General features: G+C 56.6%; 1 protein-coding gene across 6 annotated transcripts; it reads right to left on the reverse strand.

The window, feature by feature from the left end:
- Positions 1-1,342: 1,342 nt before the first annotated feature.
- On the reverse strand, positions 1,343-15,466 carry PDLIM2 (PDZ and LIM domain 2). 6 transcript variants are annotated; one of them, XM_047856095.1, is made up of 10 exons: positions 15,361-15,466; positions 13,193-13,287; positions 12,320-12,471; positions 9,520-9,589; positions 9,259-9,410; positions 9,024-9,102; positions 5,178-5,266; positions 4,785-4,930; positions 3,223-3,340; positions 1,343-1,909 (listed from the first exon to the last, which is right to left on the reverse strand). In XM_047856095.1, the coding sequence occupies exons 2-10, from the start codon at positions 13,283-13,285 to the stop codon at positions 1,732-1,734; spliced, it is 1,077 nt and encodes a 358-aa protein (XP_047712051.1). In that variant the 5' UTR covers positions 13,286-13,287; positions 15,361-15,466; the 3' UTR covers positions 1,343-1,731. The 6 variants fall into 6 exon arrangements, 5 of the variants coding, with proteins under 5 accessions (XP_047712051.1, XP_047712048.1, XP_047712047.1 ...); XM_047856092.1 differs by lacking the exon at positions 15,361-15,466 and adding an exon at positions 14,735-14,890; XM_047856091.1 differs by lacking the exon at positions 15,361-15,466 and adding an exon at positions 14,720-14,883.
- Between the last annotated feature and the right edge of the window lie 2,541 nt (positions 15,467-18,007).

Below are 18,007 nucleotides of genomic sequence, written 5' to 3' on the forward strand. Positions count from 1 at the left end.
CACCCATTATTTTTGTTTCTGGGTTTTTTGTTTGTTTGTTTGTTTGTTTGTTTTTCAAATCAACTACCACTGAAGCCAGCAGGGTCTCCCAGGGAAGGGACACACAGAGCAAGCCTGGCTTGGATGTGAGGACGTTTGGGGGGGTAGGTCCTTCAGGGTGGGGCTCCTCTGGTGTATGCTTCCCAGGCAAGACTAACCTGCAGCCCAGTTCAAGGTTATTGCTGGTGATTATCTTTCTCAAGTGCATGCAGACAGCCTTGGCGGAGTGCAAAAGATACTCTACATGTTGCCCCCACTCCTGCCCATCCGGCTCATCTGGGTAGGTCAGCTGGGCTGGCAGCATTCACCCCAAGTAGAGCGAGGGGCACCGAGTGCCAGCCCAGCCAGTGCTGGTGGAGCATGAGACTGTCACTGAGCCAGGCCTGGATAGCATGGACATCCAGGCCTGCCTCCTGTTTGCTGCCCGCCCTCCGGCATTCCTCCTCTTCTCCAGGCTCCGGATGAGAAACTCATTCCTCTAAAGTACCAGAGATTATCCCAGTAAAACTGGCATCTTTATATGAGTCCAGGAGGGGCACCTGGCGGGCTCAGTTGATGGAGCATGCAACTCTTAATCGTGGGGTTGTAAGTTCAAGCCCCACACAGGGTGCAGAGATTACTTAAAAATAAAATCTTTAGGGGTGCCTGGGTGGCTCAGTCGGTTAAGCGTCCAACTTCGGCTCAGGTCATGATCTCGCGGTCCGTGGGTTCGAGCCCCGCGTCGAGCTCTGTGCTGACAGCTCAGAGCCTGGAGCTTGTTTCAGATTCTGTGTCTCCCTCTTTCTCTGACCCTCCCCTGTTCATGCTCTGTCTCTCTCTGTCTCAAAAATAAATAAATGTTAAAAAAATTTTTAAAAAATAAAAATAAATAAAATAAATAAAATCTTTAGAGGCACCTGGGTGGCTCAGTTGGTTAAGCATCTGACTCTTGGTTTCGGCTCAGGTCATGATCTCACAGTTGGTGGGATCGGTCCTGCGTCGGGCTCTGCCAGTGCAGACCCTACTTGGGGATTCTCTGTCTCCCTCTCTCTCTCTCTCTGCACCCTTTCCACTCATGCTGTCTCTGTCTCTATCTCTGTCTCTCTTAAAATAAATAAACTTAAATAAATAAATAAATAAATAAATAAATAATGCAAGCCTCTTCATTAGAGGGTGTCATGTGGTGAAGCACCTGGTAAGGTTTGGTAAGGTTTGGGGATGTGGGGAATAAAGGGGGAAAATTATGTCAATAAAAACTCTTTGCCCAGTGGTAGACAGAGTTCATCCCCAGGGGCAGAGGCAGAGAAGAAGAGGAAAGAGCTACTTTGTTTCATCCATATATGTATATTTATAGAGTTCATACGCTGAAAACTTTACAGAGTGAATACCTTTAACCTCTGACCTATCCCTCTCTTTCTACATATTTATCTCTGTATCCCAACCTGCTTAATCCCTGTTGCACAAAGATATCCAATGCAGTGCCCACCTCACATTTTGGTGCACAGCCTGTTCTACAGGAGGAAGTGAGTATCTAGCAGAGGCCTGGGATGGCGAGGCTGTCCTCATCCACAGCCCATCACAGGTCCCAGGCTCTAGCCTCACCCAGCCTGGAGGCAGGGGCCCCACCACCAACCACCACCCTTCCATGCCAACTTGCTATTGGTACACAGGTGCCTACGCGGTCTAGGGCAGGTTGAGAACCTAGCCGGGTACTCAGGCGTGGGAGCTGAGGGCGGGGGGCGAGGAGTAGCGCTGACGGGCATGCTTCTCGCAGTACAGCTCGTCTCCGACCCAAAAGTGCCCACGCATCTTCAGGTTCAGCCCACAGTCCGCACAGGTGTAGCAGCCTGGGTGGCGGTACCGCCCCTCCTGGATGCGCACAGCCTGGTTCCTGCAGGGGCAATGCAGAGGGGAGAACCATTAGCCTGGGGGAGAGGGGGGGTGGGGGAAGGCAGGGTGATAGCATGATGCTGCCATTCTCATCCCCGGGGAGCCTAGTTCCTGGCCAGTTCCAGGCCCACAGTCAGGACCTGGAAAGATCTCCAAATCTCAGACAATGGACTCCCCAAGCCTTCCTTCAGGAATCTCACTTCAATAACCCCCAACCACCACCTCCGGGACTTCTAATTTTTAAAAAAAAGGGGGGCACCTGGGTGGCTCAGTTGGTTGGGCATCCCACTTTGGCTCAGGTCATGATCTTGTGGTTCATGAGTTTGAGCCCCATGTTGGGCTCTCTGCTGACAGCTCAGAGCCTGGAGCCTGCTTCAGATTCTGTGTCTCCCTCTCTCTCTGCCCCTCCCCCTCTAACGCTCTCTCTTTCTCTTCCTCTCTCTCTCAAAAATAAACATTAAAAAAAATATTTTTTTAAAGCTGTTTGTCCTTTACACATAGGCAAATAAACTCGTCCTGAATTTTCCGGGTTGTTAATGGAGCAGTGGTCCTCTGGGTTTGGTCCCAGGTACCGGGACCATAGCACTACATCACCTGAGGACAAGTTGGAAATGCAAATGCTGGGGCCAGAGACCTCCTGAAGGGGAAACTCTGGGGTACAGGCCAGCAGTCCCTCTAACAAGTCCTCAGGGACTGTGCAGCTGCTCTTTGAGAACCACCACATACAACACTTCCCTTGTGTCTGCACGGCAGGCATGCATAGTATCCCATTCTGGAGCTGAGACACTAAAGCCTGCAGAGGCTAAGGGATTTGCCTAAGGTGAGTCATCTGACCGTCAACATGGCATGTAAGAAATTTATGGCGGAGCGGGTGGACTTTCAGCACTTTTCCAGAGAATGTGGCTGCATTACAATGCCACCCTGTGAGGAAAAATGAACCTACCTCTGGAAAAGTCATCCCTTTCCAAAGGGGGTGAGGAAGGGGCAAGAACAAAATTTTCCAGGAGGAGGCACCGCATCTAGAGGCAGATCTCCAGAGGCCTTGAGATTATTGCAGAGAAATCAGAAGCGTCGTTTCTTACTCCTCCCAGGAGGGAGGAAGAAATCAGGGAGAAGGGGATGTGGCAGGAAGAAGCCAGCAAGACATTTTAAGAAGGCTTAAAATAACCAACATAGCCCATCACAGGTCTGCTGTGGAAACACCCCTCAAGGGTCCCTGACTGGTGTTGACTCCTCCCGGGGGCATCCCGTGCCCTGCCCCGCCCCACACCACCCTGTCAGGGTGTGCCTGCCTCCCAGGCCGTAGACACTCACACAATGCTGGTGCTGCACTTCTCACACGTATGGAGCTTGGGCGGGGTGGCCAGGGCCCTGGAGGTGGGCAGGGAGGACTGGGGGCTCAGCGAGCTGGGCAGGAAGGCAGGTGTGCCACCTAGGAGGGGTGGGAGCAGACGGACACATCAGAGCTCGTCCACTGGCCGCGGCACCGGGCTGTGTTTACTCACTCACACTCCGCTAGCACGGTTCCCAGGAGACTCCTAAAAGGTGCGCTTCCATGCAGACCCCTGAAGTAACACTGGGGGTGAAGGCGGGTGGGTAATGGAGGAAGGGACTGATCATGGCAGCTCCCTGGCTGAGGCTGAGTTGGCCCAAGCTGGGGCAACCTGAGGAGTGTCTGCACGGTGCCTCCCACGTCCCGCCAAGCAGGCATGGTGATATTGATTAAAAGATGCTGCTGATAGATAGTAACAGCGCCACAACACCGCTATAAAGTTTTCAAAGGGTTCTTATGGGCACAGTTGCATGCGAGCCTTGGAACAACATGAAGATGAAGCACAGATGTTACTGGGCAGGTACGGTCCCTGTTTGCAGCCAAGGGCTCCGGGACTCCAGCGGTGAAGCCACTGACCGTCTGCACTCCCCTCACCCCGGGGCCTCTCCCGGGGCCTGCCAAGGCCTCCGGGTCATGATGCGCAAGGTCTGCTCCAAACCGTTTCACCCTGACCCCAGTGAACACCCCCGGAGCTAAGTGTCAGAGTTGGAGCCAGCCACCAGATACTGTGCTGGCGAGGCTGCTGATCCCGTAGTCCTGAATGTCCCATCCTCTGCCTCCCAGAAGCCACTGCCCAGGCCAGGCTTTCTCATCTCTCCCCTGGACTAGGCCGGTGCCCCCCCCCAACACACACAGTACAACTGCAGCACTGACCACACCTCAGGCGCTGGGTGGGCCTGTCTGTCTGCCCTCAGCCTCCACACTCTGCACATCACTGGCCCATCAGACAGGCACAGTGAATGTCTGTCGAGCGAACAACTGAATGGCTGGCAAGAGCCCATATCTCTTATGCACTTCAGCATCTGATGCACTGCCTGGCATCATTTAACCAGCCCTTCTAGGTGAGGGCACTCCTCAGCCTGGCACGTGAGGCCAGGACTTAACCTCTGAGACCACTCTCCATGCTGCCAGGCCCCGCTGTTCTCTCTCGCTCCCACACCAAAGCCCTCCAGCTGCCAACCACTGCATGCCACGGCGCTCTCTGCCACCATCTTAAGGCCCTTTGTTAAAATCTTGATCTTTCTTCAAGGGTCAAGTCAAATCCATCTTCCTCTACGAAGCCCACCCTGGAGACCCAGCCCCCACAGGGCCCACCACCCACCTTTCTCATTCCCCCTTGGCACTTTCCTGACCCCAGCCAGCACCTCTGGGTCCACCCCTACAACACCCACCAGACTGAAAGCTCCTTTAGTGCAGGGACTCCCTTGGAGCCTATTCCTATGATGAGCACTTAGGAAATATTTGTTCTGTATCATGTCCAGTCAGGGTCCAGGGGTATCCTGCAGGAATCTCCTTCCTGCACCCAAGCCCCCAAGGGGCTCACCTCTCTCTTCAGCCTCCAGAGCCTCCTGCAAGAGCCGAAAGGAGCTGGACTGTCGGGGGGCCACCCGCCCCTCACGATTTTCCTGCAGCATCTTGTAGACTTCTGAATCCTCCTCCAGAAGGCGGCTTCCCCCCTCTGAGTCCACACTGCAGGGACAGGAGCGGCCAGGAGTGAGGGTTCCTTCCCGGGTATGAGGACCAGCAAGAAGGCAGGGAAAGAGTGTCCAGGGGAAGGCATTCTGAGGGAATTCAGAGGATTCAGAGGAAAGCCAAATGGGCTTAAAGTGGCCGGGGACCTCCCCCTGCCCAAATCCCTCTCTGGAAAGCCAATCTGTCTCTTGCCCCTCCCAGGCCCTCCAGGATTCCGCCCCACCCTCCGGAGTCCACCGGGTACCTGAGTCTGGGACTGGAGGAGTGGGGACCCGGGGAAGGCGGCAGCACCAGCACAGCCGAGTCACCAGCCGAGGCGCGGGTGAGGCTGGCCTGTGGGACAGAGAGGCACCAGGGGAGGAGTCAGTGGCTGGAGCCTTTGGCCCGCACACCCGTCTGGGCTGCCGAGCCAAGCCCGGCTGTTCCCCAGGCCTGACACCAGAGGGCCCCCAGCTCTTGCTGACCAACAGGCCCTCAGGCGCAAGGGCCCAATACACCAAATCCTACCCTCGGGGCACTAGGGAGTGTTCTGCTCATTCCCAGAAGGGGAGAGAGGCCAGCACCCAATTATGGAGGTGTGAAGTTTCTGCAAGGAGATTGGGCAAGGGGCAGAACAAGCAGAGAGGAAGAAAGCAGATGCTTTTGCAGTGAGAAGAAAACACAAAGGGATGGAGTGAAGGGCCCAAGGACCCGTCTTGGAGTCAGGGATGGGGCAGCACAAGGGACCTCTCTCCTACACACACTTCCTCTCCTAAGAGGGCCCCGGGGTCTGGGCTGACCAGCCTCTTCTCGCTGCCCTGGGAGGTCTAATTCTGCCCCATGGAGCCTTGGGGGCCAGGCCCATTCTGGACCCACACCCCAGCAGCAGCTCCCCCTCCCCAGGTGTGTGCTATCCATCTTGGGCTCTTTTCACTTGCCGTCTACCTGGAAATCTTGCCTTCAGCCTCATTGTTGCTCTGCTTTCTGGCATGCACCTCTCTCTGCACCCTCCCCTACTACCCTGCCCCCTCTCCACAGCCATCCCCCACGGAAAGGGGAACCCCAGAGACAAAAAGACAGGCCACCGTGCACTAGCTGAGGGCACATTTCCCTGGAAAGCCAACTTTCTTCCATTTTAAAATTCAAAATCAAGGACAAGTTATGGGGTCAAATGGTAAAACTGCATGGATTTTAAAGCTAAAAACAGAAACTGCAGAGTTTTGAGAAGAAAGCCCCAGACCCTCACTCCCCCAGCCGTCTTCCCCCAGTCTACATTCCTCCTACACTTGGTGGCCTGCGGTCAACTGACAGACGGTAAGATAATTTCCTCAGGAAGGACAGTCAGCACCAGTTACTTAAGAACGACATCCCATCTCGCTGTCCTGAGCCAGCATGTGCCCTGCACAGGGGCAGCGGCTCGCAGGGAGAAATCCGCCCAGGCTCCCTTTGTAAGCCAAGTTCTCATGCCAGCCAGAGGGGTGCTGTCTTCACATCTGCTCAGCAAGGCGTGTACCTACCCAGAGGTGGCAACTTCCAGTTTCCAGAAGGGTACTATGGAGGCTGGTGGTGTCCTGTGCCTTGGACTGAGCGCAGCCTCAGCCAGCTCGAAAGCCAGCAGCAAAATCACGGCCACGGCAGACACCTCATCTACACTCACCTCTAACCCCCTTCCTCCTTCCAGACCATTGTGCCCTGAGAGAGAGGAGCCCAGCTCCCTTACTGGAGAAAGTTCTTCCCTCCCTCCATCCTAGTCAGCCAGGGATACCTGCCTTCACAAAAGGAACCTTTCATCTCCAAGTCCAGCAAAGCTGTCCACCTGCCCAACAAGAGCTCATCTGTGGCCAACACCCTTCAACATGTGTTCTGGGGAACACAGGGATGTTAATGAGTGAGTGGCAGGTTGGGGTGGGGGGATTCCAGGAGAAATTCTATAGTTAAACAAGTTTAGACAACTAATAAAATTAAATCTATTTCTCACGGGACTTCTTAGAGTCTTTTTTTTTTTTTTTAATTTTTTTTTTCAACGTTTATTTATTTTTGGGACAGAGAGAGACAGAGCATGAACGGGCGAGGGGCAGAGAGAGAGGGAGACACAGAATCGGAAACAGGCTCCAGGCTCTGAGCCATCAGCCCAGAGCCCGACGCGGGGCTCAAACTCACGGACCGTGAGATCGTGACCTGGCTGAAGTCGGACGCTTAACCGACTGCGCCACCCAGGCGCCCCACTTCTTAGAGTCTTTAAGGTGCTAAAAGTACACAGTGACTCCCAAGAGGGAAGTGTGGGACCCCGACACTCCCACACCATCTGACCACAGCCTCACTGGCAGACCAGAATGCAAACTTCATTGGATTAGGAATATCTGTTTATCCACCAACGAATCCCCAGAGCCTGGGAAGGGTGCCTGACACAAAGCAACTGCTCAATAAAAATTTGTTGAAGGAATGATCACGGTCCTTGGGGCCAAAGAAGGGAACCTGGTGCATGGCGACTGCTTATCCAAGGTTAGATGGTAGAGGTGGGACTAGCCCAAGTCTCCCTGCCACCCAGCCCAGGGCTCCTGCTTACACCACATGGGTGGTCCTCAAATCTTTGGATGCATCAGATCCCCGAAGGCTCCTTAAAACACAGACTGGTCCCCCTGTCCACACCCTCACCCCTGCATCTGATTCAGTAAGTCCAGGCTGAGGCCTGGAAATTTGCATTTCTAACAGGTTCCAAGGTGTTGCTGCTGCTTTGGGAGACACTCCCTGTACCACCAGCATCTCCCCTTTGCCCAAGTTTGGGACACCACAAGGAAGAAGGCCAAGATGGATGGGCCCTCTCCAGCCACGCCCTGGGCCAAGCACATTCCCAACTGGTCTCATCCCAAAGATCTTCCAGAGAAGCCCCCCCTCACTGGGCCCAAACACGCCAGGTCTTGCTTACACACTGCTTTCCCGTCTCCCTGGCTTATCATTCTCTAATCTAAACCCTACCCGGTCCTACCTCTGACGTCCAGCAAAATTCCTGACAAAGCCTTCTCAGGCCACCCAGCCCACATTCATCTCTCCCCTCCCAGAATGCCTCCTGCTTTTATAATTAAGACCACACTGTTTAGTACTTAATTGTTCCAAAACTGCTTTACATGTTTGTCTTATCTCCCCAACTGCATTTTAAATTCTTTAAAGACGGGGATCTTATTGAATGCATTTCTATGCCCACATTGCCTGGCAGGCCACCTGGTGGGCCCATAGCAGGCCACTGGGGAGCCCCTACTGTGCAGCCCCCAGTGAAGCCCACTCCTTCCTTCTCCAGAGCCCCCAGTTTCTAATTCCCTCCCCCAGCCATCTCCAAAGACTCTGCTTTCTGGAATGCAGAATCAACCGGAGGTAGGATTCCAGCAGCTGGGCCTCATCCCTTTCACCCCAAAAGCTGGACATGCCCCCCACCAACTCTGCCCCCAGCAGCTGTGGCCCAGGACTGTTGGCCGACTCAGTCCCTCACTTCCTCACCACCCCTGCCCTTAGAGAGGAGAAATGCTAAGGGAGGTTCGGGGGGGGGGGGGAAGGCTGTCACTAGTTCACAGTGGGACCTGGGAGGGGGGCATCCAGGGTAGAAGAGCAGGGAGAGGGGCAGACAGAGAGTAAGCCAAGTGCTACTTGAGGCAGAACCACAGTCCCATTGGTGGTTCTCTGGGCTGAGTCAGACAAGGAGGAAGGGGGATGGGGTGATGGGAGTTGGGGGCAGGCATGGGGCTTGGAATGGGGAGGAATGTGTTCAAGAGATGCAGCCAGAGCCAGAGGGAACCATCCCAACAACAGCAGCAAAACTATTTCAGCCCTGGCCCAAGAGAAACACTCAGGAAGGGAGGAAGCTAGCAGAAGGGGGGAGGCGGCAAATGGGAGTATAAGAGGTAGAAGGCCACCTGGGACTGGCAGGGCAGGGCCCCAGGCACAGGAAGTGTGGCCTACCACCAGACACAGTGGCCTTCTGGCTCAGGAGAGGGGCATGCTTGTTGCTAAGAGATGAGGCGCTGGTTGCCCAGGTGGGACCCGCCATCTGCAGCCCAATGGGTGCCACTGGCAGCCAGCCAGGACGGGAGGATCTATCCTCCCCACCAGGTATTCTCACCGGTCGACTTCTGGGGTGGCCCCCGTAGGAAAAGCGGTCAGCAGCAGCCAATCCCGGGGAATGTGCCAGGCTCTGGAAACTGAAATGGGGGAAATGGATGATGTGTGTGCCAGGCGTCCCACCCAGCCTGCCTCAGGGAAGAGGAGGGTGCCCTCAAACTCCCCTAAACCCAGTTACGCAGCCTGAGAGGCCTGGTGCAGACCCTGTGGCCGTGGTGCTCACCCCCTGGGCTCACCTGCGGCTGACAACAGTCTCTCCAGGGAGGGCCTGCGGGCTGGTAGGGGGCAGGGCAGAGAACGGGCTGCCGGGCTGGGGGCTGGAAAAGACTGGGCTGGAGCAGGAAGACCTCAGGGAGGACTGGCTGTCAGTGTGCGTCCTCACGGAGCCCTGTGGAGAGAAGGACTGAGAATGGGGTACCTGTCCCCTACCAGCCCTGCCCCTCAGGTCTCCCCTCATTTTGGGGTGCTGGAGTTCCCCGCAGAAGGCACCATCCTACCTGGAAGCGAGTCGCCAGCCCTTCCACAGAGCTTTCCCCATTGGTCTGCTGGGGGGAAGCAGCCCGAGACCTGAGGAGAGGGTAGGGGGGGAGGCAAGTCACAGCGGTCCTGGCCCCCCACTAACAGGATAAGGGCCACAGATTGCAGCTGTTCCCACAAGATTCTCAAGATTAGTACAAGGTTCAAAACATTTGGACATCAGGCTGTCAAATTTCAACTTTGCCAAATTGAAAACAAACAACTATTGTTAACAACTACCATCATTTCTCAAAGGAATGGAAGGTTTAGCATCAGTATGTAGAATTTCAGCGAAAAGTTCAAAAAATTCAATTTTAGTAAAAACTCCTCCTATTATCTCTTGTCTTTTTTTTTCTTTTCTGTTTTTTAAAGTTTACTTATTTATTTATTTTGAGAGGGAGGGTGCAGGCGGGGGAGGGGCAGAGAGAGGCGGGAGAGTCCCAAGCAGGATCCATAGGCACTATCAGCTTGGAGCCTGAAGTGAGGCCCCATTCTGGGCCTTCACACGGGGCTCAGACTCATGAACTGTGAGATCCTGACCTGAGCCAAAATCAAGAATCAGATGCTTAACCGACTGAGCCACACCGGTGACCTTTTTTTTTTTTTTTTTTTTTTTGAAGTAATCTCTGTGCCCAATGTGGGGTGGGGCTCAAACTCAGGACCCTGAGATGAAAAGTCACATGCTCCACTGACTGAGCCAGCCCAGAGGCCTTTTTCTTTTCCTTCCTTCCTTCCTTCCTTCCTTCCTTCCTTCCTTTCCTTTCCTTTTTTTTTAAATTTCATACAGACTTTGTCACTGGTCAGCATCAGCTTGTAGATCAACTTTGGGGAAGATTGCTGATTTCACATAAATAATTCTTTATCTTTCACCCATAGAAAAACTGAAGCCTAGAAAAGGAAAGTGAGTTTCCTAAAGCCCAACAATGGCTGGGCCAGCTGCTCACTCTCCTCTGCCCAGCCAGAGGCTATTCCCCACCAGCTTTGCTGCTAATGGCTGGAATATCTTGGGGAGGATCATTCCTGGTCCCTTCTTCTTCTTCTTCTTCTTTTTTTTTTTTTAAATTAATTTATTCTTGAGTGAGAGAGAGAGAGAGAGAGAGAGAGAAGAGAGAGAGAGGGGGAGGGAGCATGTGTACTGCATGAGGGAGGTCAAAGAGAGAGGAAGAGAGAGAGAATCCCAAGCAGGCTCCACACTGTCAGTGGAGAGCCTGATGTAGGGTTTGAACTCACCAACTGTGACATCATGATCTGAACCAAAATCAAGAGTCAGATGCTTAACCAACTGAGGCACCCAGGTGCTCCATGGTCCCTTCTAAACATTTCTCCATAAAACAAAGGGTGGAGCCAGCCCCCCTTCCTGCAGGACCTGGAGAGCCAGGGCAACAAGCAGGCCCAGCTTTCCACCAATCACCAAGGCAGCCAGCAAGAGAAGAACCCCAGGAGACCCCCTTCAAAGCCCTTCCCACTGGAGCCTTGAACAGGAGGACATTGGAGGGCTGGTACTAGCTGAGGGTGGAGAAAGAGCCTGCCATGTCCCAATCCCACTATACCGTTCCTGGTTGTCTGGCCACTTCTAGAGAGGTCAACAAGAACCTCAGTCACCACACACACCAGCCTCAGCCTCCCCAGGGAGGGGTGTGGGATCAGAGTGAAGGGAGCTTGGGCCTTGGCTCCAGTCCAGAGCACTGCTTCCTGCCACAGAGCTCTGGGTGCTCAAGAGGCTTCCTGAGGTGGGGAAGACTAGGAGGGTTTAGGAGCAGGCCGGGCAAGGGAAAGAAGAGGCAGAGAGTCTTGACCTGCCCAACATGGAGCTGGAGGCTTGGAGGGACTCGGCCAGGCCCACTCCCTGACGGGACTGGATCCCTCTAAGAGGGACCTGAGAGGAAATGGTGGTGTCAGCAGCTCCCTGTCCCTCCCCCACCCGACTCTGCAGTCTCTTGTAGATTTTGGTCCCCTTCCCAGCTGCCATGAGGTACTACTCTCCACCCTCCTCGTCTGGGTCCCACTCCTGCAAACACTCATGAGTCTGAGTGGCATGAGGGAGTCACTAAAGGGGCCGGGACATCATGGGAGCCAGCTTCTACAGCACTGTGGGATGGTAGAGGTGAAGAGAGGGCATGGAGCCAGGGCCCAGAGAGAGCCCAGTGGGGAAGGGGGGGGGCGGGCAGAGAGGCAGGAGGTATCTGACTCAAGTTCAAGGCCCGCCCAGAGGGTTCTCCTGGCTGGGGGATCTTCCAGCATTCCTTCCCTGTGACTCACTATGATGCCCCACCCCAGGGAGCCACCTGTTCCCCTCCCCAACCCAGGCTTCTGGACTGAAAACCCAAGCCCAGGAATCTGCCTTCACCAACACAGCCTGGAGAGGCAAAGGGGAAGGACAGAGGGGTTCTTTGGGGAATGAGCCTCCAAACTCCTCAACCTACTCCCCAGGACGTGAACAAAGGCCATCCCCTCTTGGAGGCAGGGGCCCAGGAGACCCAGCCTAAGGCACACCTTTCCCCTCTTCAACCCACTTCATGCCCACACCCTGTGCCCTGCACACTTGGGAACCAGTCAAACCCGGGCATCCAGGTGGCTGATGCCAGCCTGCCCTGCCCATGGCTACATGCCCAGCTAGGTACAGGGACACCCCTCAGCCCACTCTAGACCGTCTAAAGATGAGCCAAAAGGGCCCAGGAAGGCCGGGCTGGGGCTAAGAACAGGGGGTGAGGGCAGCCACTGTGCAGCGGGCTGGTGAGGGGAGGGGAATGCTGGCAGGCCCAGCAGTGGTGGAGGGCCTACCGGTCTAGCTGCAGCCTCAGGGGTGAGGGACTCTGGCGGATCTTGCTCTGGGCCTCAGCATGAAGCATACCCTCAGCACTCTCCCCGTTGATGGCCACAATAATGTCTCCAGGCCGGAGGTCAGCAGCCTCAGCCTTGCTCCTCTCAGTTACCTGGAGGGGATGAGAAGCAAGTGGTCTGAGGCACCCCTGCTCAGACAGTGATGACATTCATGTAGGGATGGAGGAGAGGGGATTTCTCTCTGTCCTGCCCAAGAAACACAGAACCTGGTTTGAACCAGACTGGCCTGTGTCCCCCTTTGTCTCTCTGCACAGCAGTGTCTGCCCAGCTTATCAGCTAATCCCCTCCAAAAGCTGGAGTGGAACCCCACCCCCCACCCCAGCACTGACACTCTAACAGGGGCCTCCAGAAGAAATGGCAGAGTTTCAGGGACTGTGCTTGGAAATACTTTTGGATAGAGAGCCCTGCCCGTGCAAATCACACCATGCAGGTGGCTGCCTGCACACAGGCCTTCTGCATGAATGCTCCCTGGCCTGGGCCTGGGTCAAGAGGAAACTGCCAAGAACTTGGGGCTCCTGTTCTCGTAACCTCCCAAAATGGCTGCCAGCAGGTATGGGGTTGGTGAGCAAGGAGAAAAGAGCAGGCCCTGTACTTGGACCAGCTCCCTTTCACTCCCTAGTAGTCTGCTCCTGAAGTGGTCACCACATCCCCACGGCAACAGGGCCCAGGAGCCTGGTCCTCCCCAGGCTAACACTCCCAGAAGCAGGCCTTCTGGCTCCAGAATTAAAAAAGAAAGGCGCCTGTGGGGACCAGGTAGACAGAGTAGACCCAAACTCTGGGGGTACCGCCTTAGCTCCTGGAATTAGCCCTTACCTTGGTCACCATGATAGGTGTGTGGAAATCCCTGCCCCCAGTGATCCGGAAGCCCCAGGGCCCTGGCCCCACCACATCCACTGTTAGGGCCATATCTGAGGAAGAAGGGATGGAGACACTGTAAGGTGAATAAAGAGGTAAAAGAGAGGGGATGACAGGTCCAGGGAGCAGCCAGTCAGGGGCTGGGCGGGTGAAGGGGAGGGTAGAGGAAGTGACTAACTCCCTCCCTCCCCCCCCCCCAGTTTCACTTCCCCCGCCCTGGGAAGCCGTGACTCTGAGTTCCCCCTTCACCGCCACCATCTTCAGCAAAGCAACTCCCCAAAGGCAGGCTGGCAGGCTGTTAGGGTGCCTCACAGGGCCTTTTGCCGGAGAACAGGCGGCAGGGGCTAGCAGGTGGTAGGAGATGTCATGGTTTCCTGCCTCTCCCCCTCCCCCACCACAAGGTTAAGTCCCACCAGTGCTGGCTTCCGGTCCCCAAAACTGACTGCACAAGGTACTTCCTCCCCACTCTGGGGGAGGGCAGCACTCTGGGAACAGGAGTGATAGCAAACAAGGGGGTGATGCCACCACAGACTCTTCAAGTAGTTGGCTGGATGGGGACTGGGCCAAGGTCTTCAGAGGGGCCTCCTGGCTGCCTGCCTGGCCCCTGGCGATGTGGTCCAGATAGGCAAGACTGGGCTTCCCACCTCCTCCAGGGGCCTGCTGCCCTCTGAACAGCCCCGGCCAGGAGGATGGGCTCATCTGCCAAGTTGGGCACACCCACCCCCTGGCAGTGGCCAGCAGGTTGAGCTGATTGATGCTGCCTGCTAGCTGGGGCCACAGGCCTCCCATCCACTGCCCCCTCCGCTGGGCAAGGGAGTGTCCTTGCACACCAAGCCCTTGTAGGATTTCCTGAGCCTCTAGTTATGGAGCTGGGAGCCAACCCAGGCAGGAAGCTGCAATGCCAGCCTGGGCCACCACCCTACCCAGCACCCACCCTGGGGCTGCCCCTGGGGAGGCCCAGTGACTGCAAGTGCTGCCAATCAACATCAAAGACACTAGGGCCACTTCCCGTGTTTAGGAACCTGGGCAGAGGACGCCCAAGCAAGAGGAGCTGTCTGCCCTCTCCCCGGTCCTTGGCTTCCCCTTTTGCTCCGGACTAGCCCCTGTCCCTGCCTAGGTCCCTAGGTTGGCGCTGGCGGTTCATAGACGCTTTGGAGTCTCAGACCTTTGAGCCTGCCTGTGGACTCCGCGCCCGGGGCCCCGGGGAGGTGCCCAGCCCGTCGGCCCGGCTCTCCCAGTTCTGGCACCTTCTGTGCTCCGAGGCCAAAGTACCCACGGGCCGGGGGCTGGAGGAGGAGCGCCCGGGACCAGGAAAGCTCAGCACGCGGGGCGCACCAGCCTCTAGGGAGGCTGCAGGCCGTGGGCGGAGGAAAGAGCCGAGGCGCTGAGAGCTGCGCAGAGGGGACGCGGCGCTCAGAGCTGCGAGGTCCCCGGAGCCGGGAAGCTCGTCGGCCGTGCGGACGGTGCGCAGGTGGGCGCGCTCACCTGGCTCCCGCTCACCTGGCTCGCTCTCACTCGTCGGGCTGGGAGGCCAGGCCCGGTAGGGAAGGGAGGGGAAGGAGGGAAGGTGTGGAGACACCGCCGCTCCCGCTGCCGCCGCTGCCGCCGTCTGCCCGACTCTGGGGAGAGCCCGCCCGGGGCTCCAGGACCTGCCTCCGCCCATGTGATCCCGGAGCCGCCCCTGCCGCCGCCCCTGGCCGGGGAGGACGCCTCCTCCGCGCAGCCCAGCCCCGGCGCTGCCACCTGGCCCGCACCCCGCGGGGGTGTGCGGGTGGGGGGGAGGGTCTCTCCCTAGAGCCCCCTGAAGGCTGCGGTCGTCGTCCCCGAGGTGCCCTTCTCCTCCCGACTGCCCCCTGAGGGTGCCGCGGAGGCGTTCCGGTGACGGGTCGCGAGCCCCACTTCACAAACAGCTGAGACTGGCGCCCCCCCCGAAGCTCCCCCAGGCCGGTGGCGCCCACCCGCCTTCGAAGGGCCCCTCGAGCACCCCCACACCCGGGGCTGGGGCGGGGCAGGGCCGGCTGGGTCTGTCTGCGGTCCGCCTGGCATCTCCGCCCACTCCAGGCTCCGACACAGGCGCGGATGCAGCCCCGACACCCACAGATCCCCAGCCCCGGCGCCTCTCGGACCTCTTCAACTCCGTTCCCCAACGGCCGGCGTCCCGGCTAGTCGGTGGTGCAGACTGCTGGGGTTTTCGGGCTGCTCAGAGCTTCCCTGTTTGAGATGCTTCTCAAGCCTGCTCCGCTCAGGGAGACCTTCCAGGCCCAAGAGATGGAGAGACTGCTGGCTGGAGGGCGCTGGGCACTCTCCCGGGCTGATGCTCTTTCCGTTCCTAGCTGCCCTCCCCTCACGCTCTCTGCTGCCCCGCCTGGGGTGGGCCAGCCCCAACAGTCACCACTGGCCCTCGCTGCCCATGTGGCCAGCCCTCTGCCAACCACCTGGAACCCAGGCTCTAGGGCTCTGGAGAGGACAGCCGAAGAAAGGCCCCAGGCACCAGCTCAGTACCATCTGGCAAATGGTTCCCCAGAGCCATACCTGGCAACCCTCACCCTGGAGACCTCGGGACCCACCAGAGCTGGCTCTGGCATCTCCCACCGGCCTCCAGTCTGCACTGTCTCTGTCAGGCTGGTTTGTTTTCAGGGAAGCACACCTGTGGGCACAGCTGTAACTTGCCTGCTTCAGGTATGAGTCAGTCCCTCCAGGTTCCCTCTGCAAGGAGTGCCCTCACCATCCCTCTCGCCAACCTATGCCCTGTGTCTCGTCCTCCTTGCACTCACAAACCCGGAGACTCTGGGTCTCCCTCCCACAGCCTCTGTCCTCTGTGTGCTTAAGCCACTCTCCCACCAACCACTCCTGGGCTTCCTGGAATGGCCACTTTGCCTGGTACATCGGCTCTACCTCCCCGACTAGGCTGGAAGCCCTTGAGGGAGCAGGAAGCTGCAGGACAGGCAAGCACAGCCTTGGGGTCACACAGACCTAGCCTCAAATGCATGATCTGCTTCTTATTGTGGGACTTTGGGTAATTTCCTCAGTTTCCCCACAGGTAAAGTGAGCATAATGCATACTTTAGCCTTCTGTTGCATAGACTGTCCTCTCATATAAAGCTGCTGGCGTGCAGATTTCTCTTAGGGCAGGGTGGGGGGATTGGTTCACTGCTCCATTCCCAGAGCCTAGTACAGTGCCTGGCACACAGTAGGCATTCAATAAATGTTGAATGAATATTGTTTGAAATGATTGAATGGATTAATTTCCCTTCCTTCACCCCCAATTTGTGGCAGGGCCTCTGTTTTACACCTCTTTGTGCTCCTGACTTTGCACTGGTCTCTAGAAACATCTACAGGTTAATCTACAGGATTTCTGCTCTGTGGGCCATGCAGTCACAAAACTCATGACAAAGACAAAGTCGTCCGACCTAGGGACAAGGATCCTGTGGAACAGAAGGGAGTACTGTCCTGCTCTAAGCAACTCTGTGGCCCTGGGCAAATCTATCAGCTCACCTCTCTAATGGCATGAGCATACCCAGTGGCCTACAGCCCTTTCTGACCCTGACCCCACAGGTCCCCCTCACCCCTCAGGCCTGTGATCCTCCGGTGACCTCCTGCCTCACACCAGGTCAAGGCACAGAAGTAGTCATTGTACAGGCAGGTCTGTCGTGGCAGGCAGCCCAGGGGCGTAGGGTTGGCTTGCTGGGGAGGTTTCAGGGATCTATCAAAGAGGGTGTGGATTTGGTTTCTGCCCCAGGGAAAGGAAGTCACAACCCTGCTATCTTTGATGAGGGCATCAGGGAATGTGGAGAAGCTGGGACAGGGGATGAGGAACAGGCCAGTGGGTTCCTGGACAAGGCCAGTGGGTTCCTTGCACAAGATGGGCTGGACCTACCAACTTAGAAGCAGATCACGGTGAGGACCAGGGTGGACAGAACAGATGGTGTGCACGTAGGTCTTGTTCTTCCAGCTGCTGTTTAACCAGTGTTGGGGCCCAGGCCACACCCAGGCTATGGCCCTGTCGTTCACAGGTCTCCCCCACCCCCATCCCGGCAGAGCAAGGCACCAGCACCTCTTCCCACCCACAGGCCTGGAAGACAGGATTGCCAGGAAGTATATAAAGGAGGCCCAACCTGGGGCGGCCCCAGGGAAGTCCTTGGCCTCCTGCATGACCTTCCTTCTCTGGGACAAGGACTGCCTGGGCATTTGATACACTTTGTGCAGACAGGTGGCAAGAGTCATTGGACCTGACTTCACAACCATGTGGCCCAGACAACTTAATTTCTCACCCTCGGTCTCTCGTCCTATAAAACAGAATCATATACCTGTCATTGAGACGCTTACGTCAGAGAACACACGTGTAGCACCTCATGCCCTGCTCAACTCCCAGCACCTGCCAAGGACTGGAGTTTTCTTTCTTGGCAGAGCAGCCGGCCCAGACGGTGCCACTGCTGTCGCCTAGCAGGATCCACCAGGCCCCAGGACTCTGAAACCTTGGGTGAGAAGAGTTGCTTCGAGTAAGCTGTGCCTCACCACTCCCAGCTTCCCGCAATTGATTGCTCAAAAACCCGAGCTCAAAGAAGAAAGTAAACAAACACACGAGAGCTTTGGTGTGGAACTGGAGCACACAGAAGGAAAACATTAGGAGCAGAAGAGCTAGAAATGTCATCTAGTCCAGCAACCCCATGGCCACTCCGGAATCAAAACAGCCTGCACACAAGGCCACATTCAGCTCCCATCTCTGGTTTCTCCCCACAATCAGGCCTTGCCCTGGGCCCTGTGACGTGAGTTC

Source organism: Prionailurus viverrinus, chromosome B1 (genome assembly GCF_022837055.1).
Source record: "Prionailurus viverrinus isolate Anna chromosome B1, UM_Priviv_1.0, whole genome shotgun sequence".
NCBI classification, from domain to species: Eukaryota; Metazoa; Chordata; class Mammalia; order Carnivora; family Felidae; genus Prionailurus; species Prionailurus viverrinus.

Bases quoted from the DNA above. Each gene is read 5' to 3' on its own strand.
- PDLIM2 (XM_047856095.1), bottom strand. From the start codon at position 13,285: ATGGCCCTAACAGTGGATGTGGTGGGGCCAGGGCCCTGGGGCTTCCGG. The intron at 4,931-5,177 runs GTACCCGGTGGA...CTGTCCCTGCAG, and splicing joins TCCTCCAGTCCCAGACTCAG to TGTGGACTCAGAGGGGGGAA. The intron at 3,341-4,784 runs GTGAGCCCCTTG...CACCCCTCCTAG, and splicing joins TCTGGAGGCTGAAGAGAGAG to GTGGCACACCTGCCTTCCTG.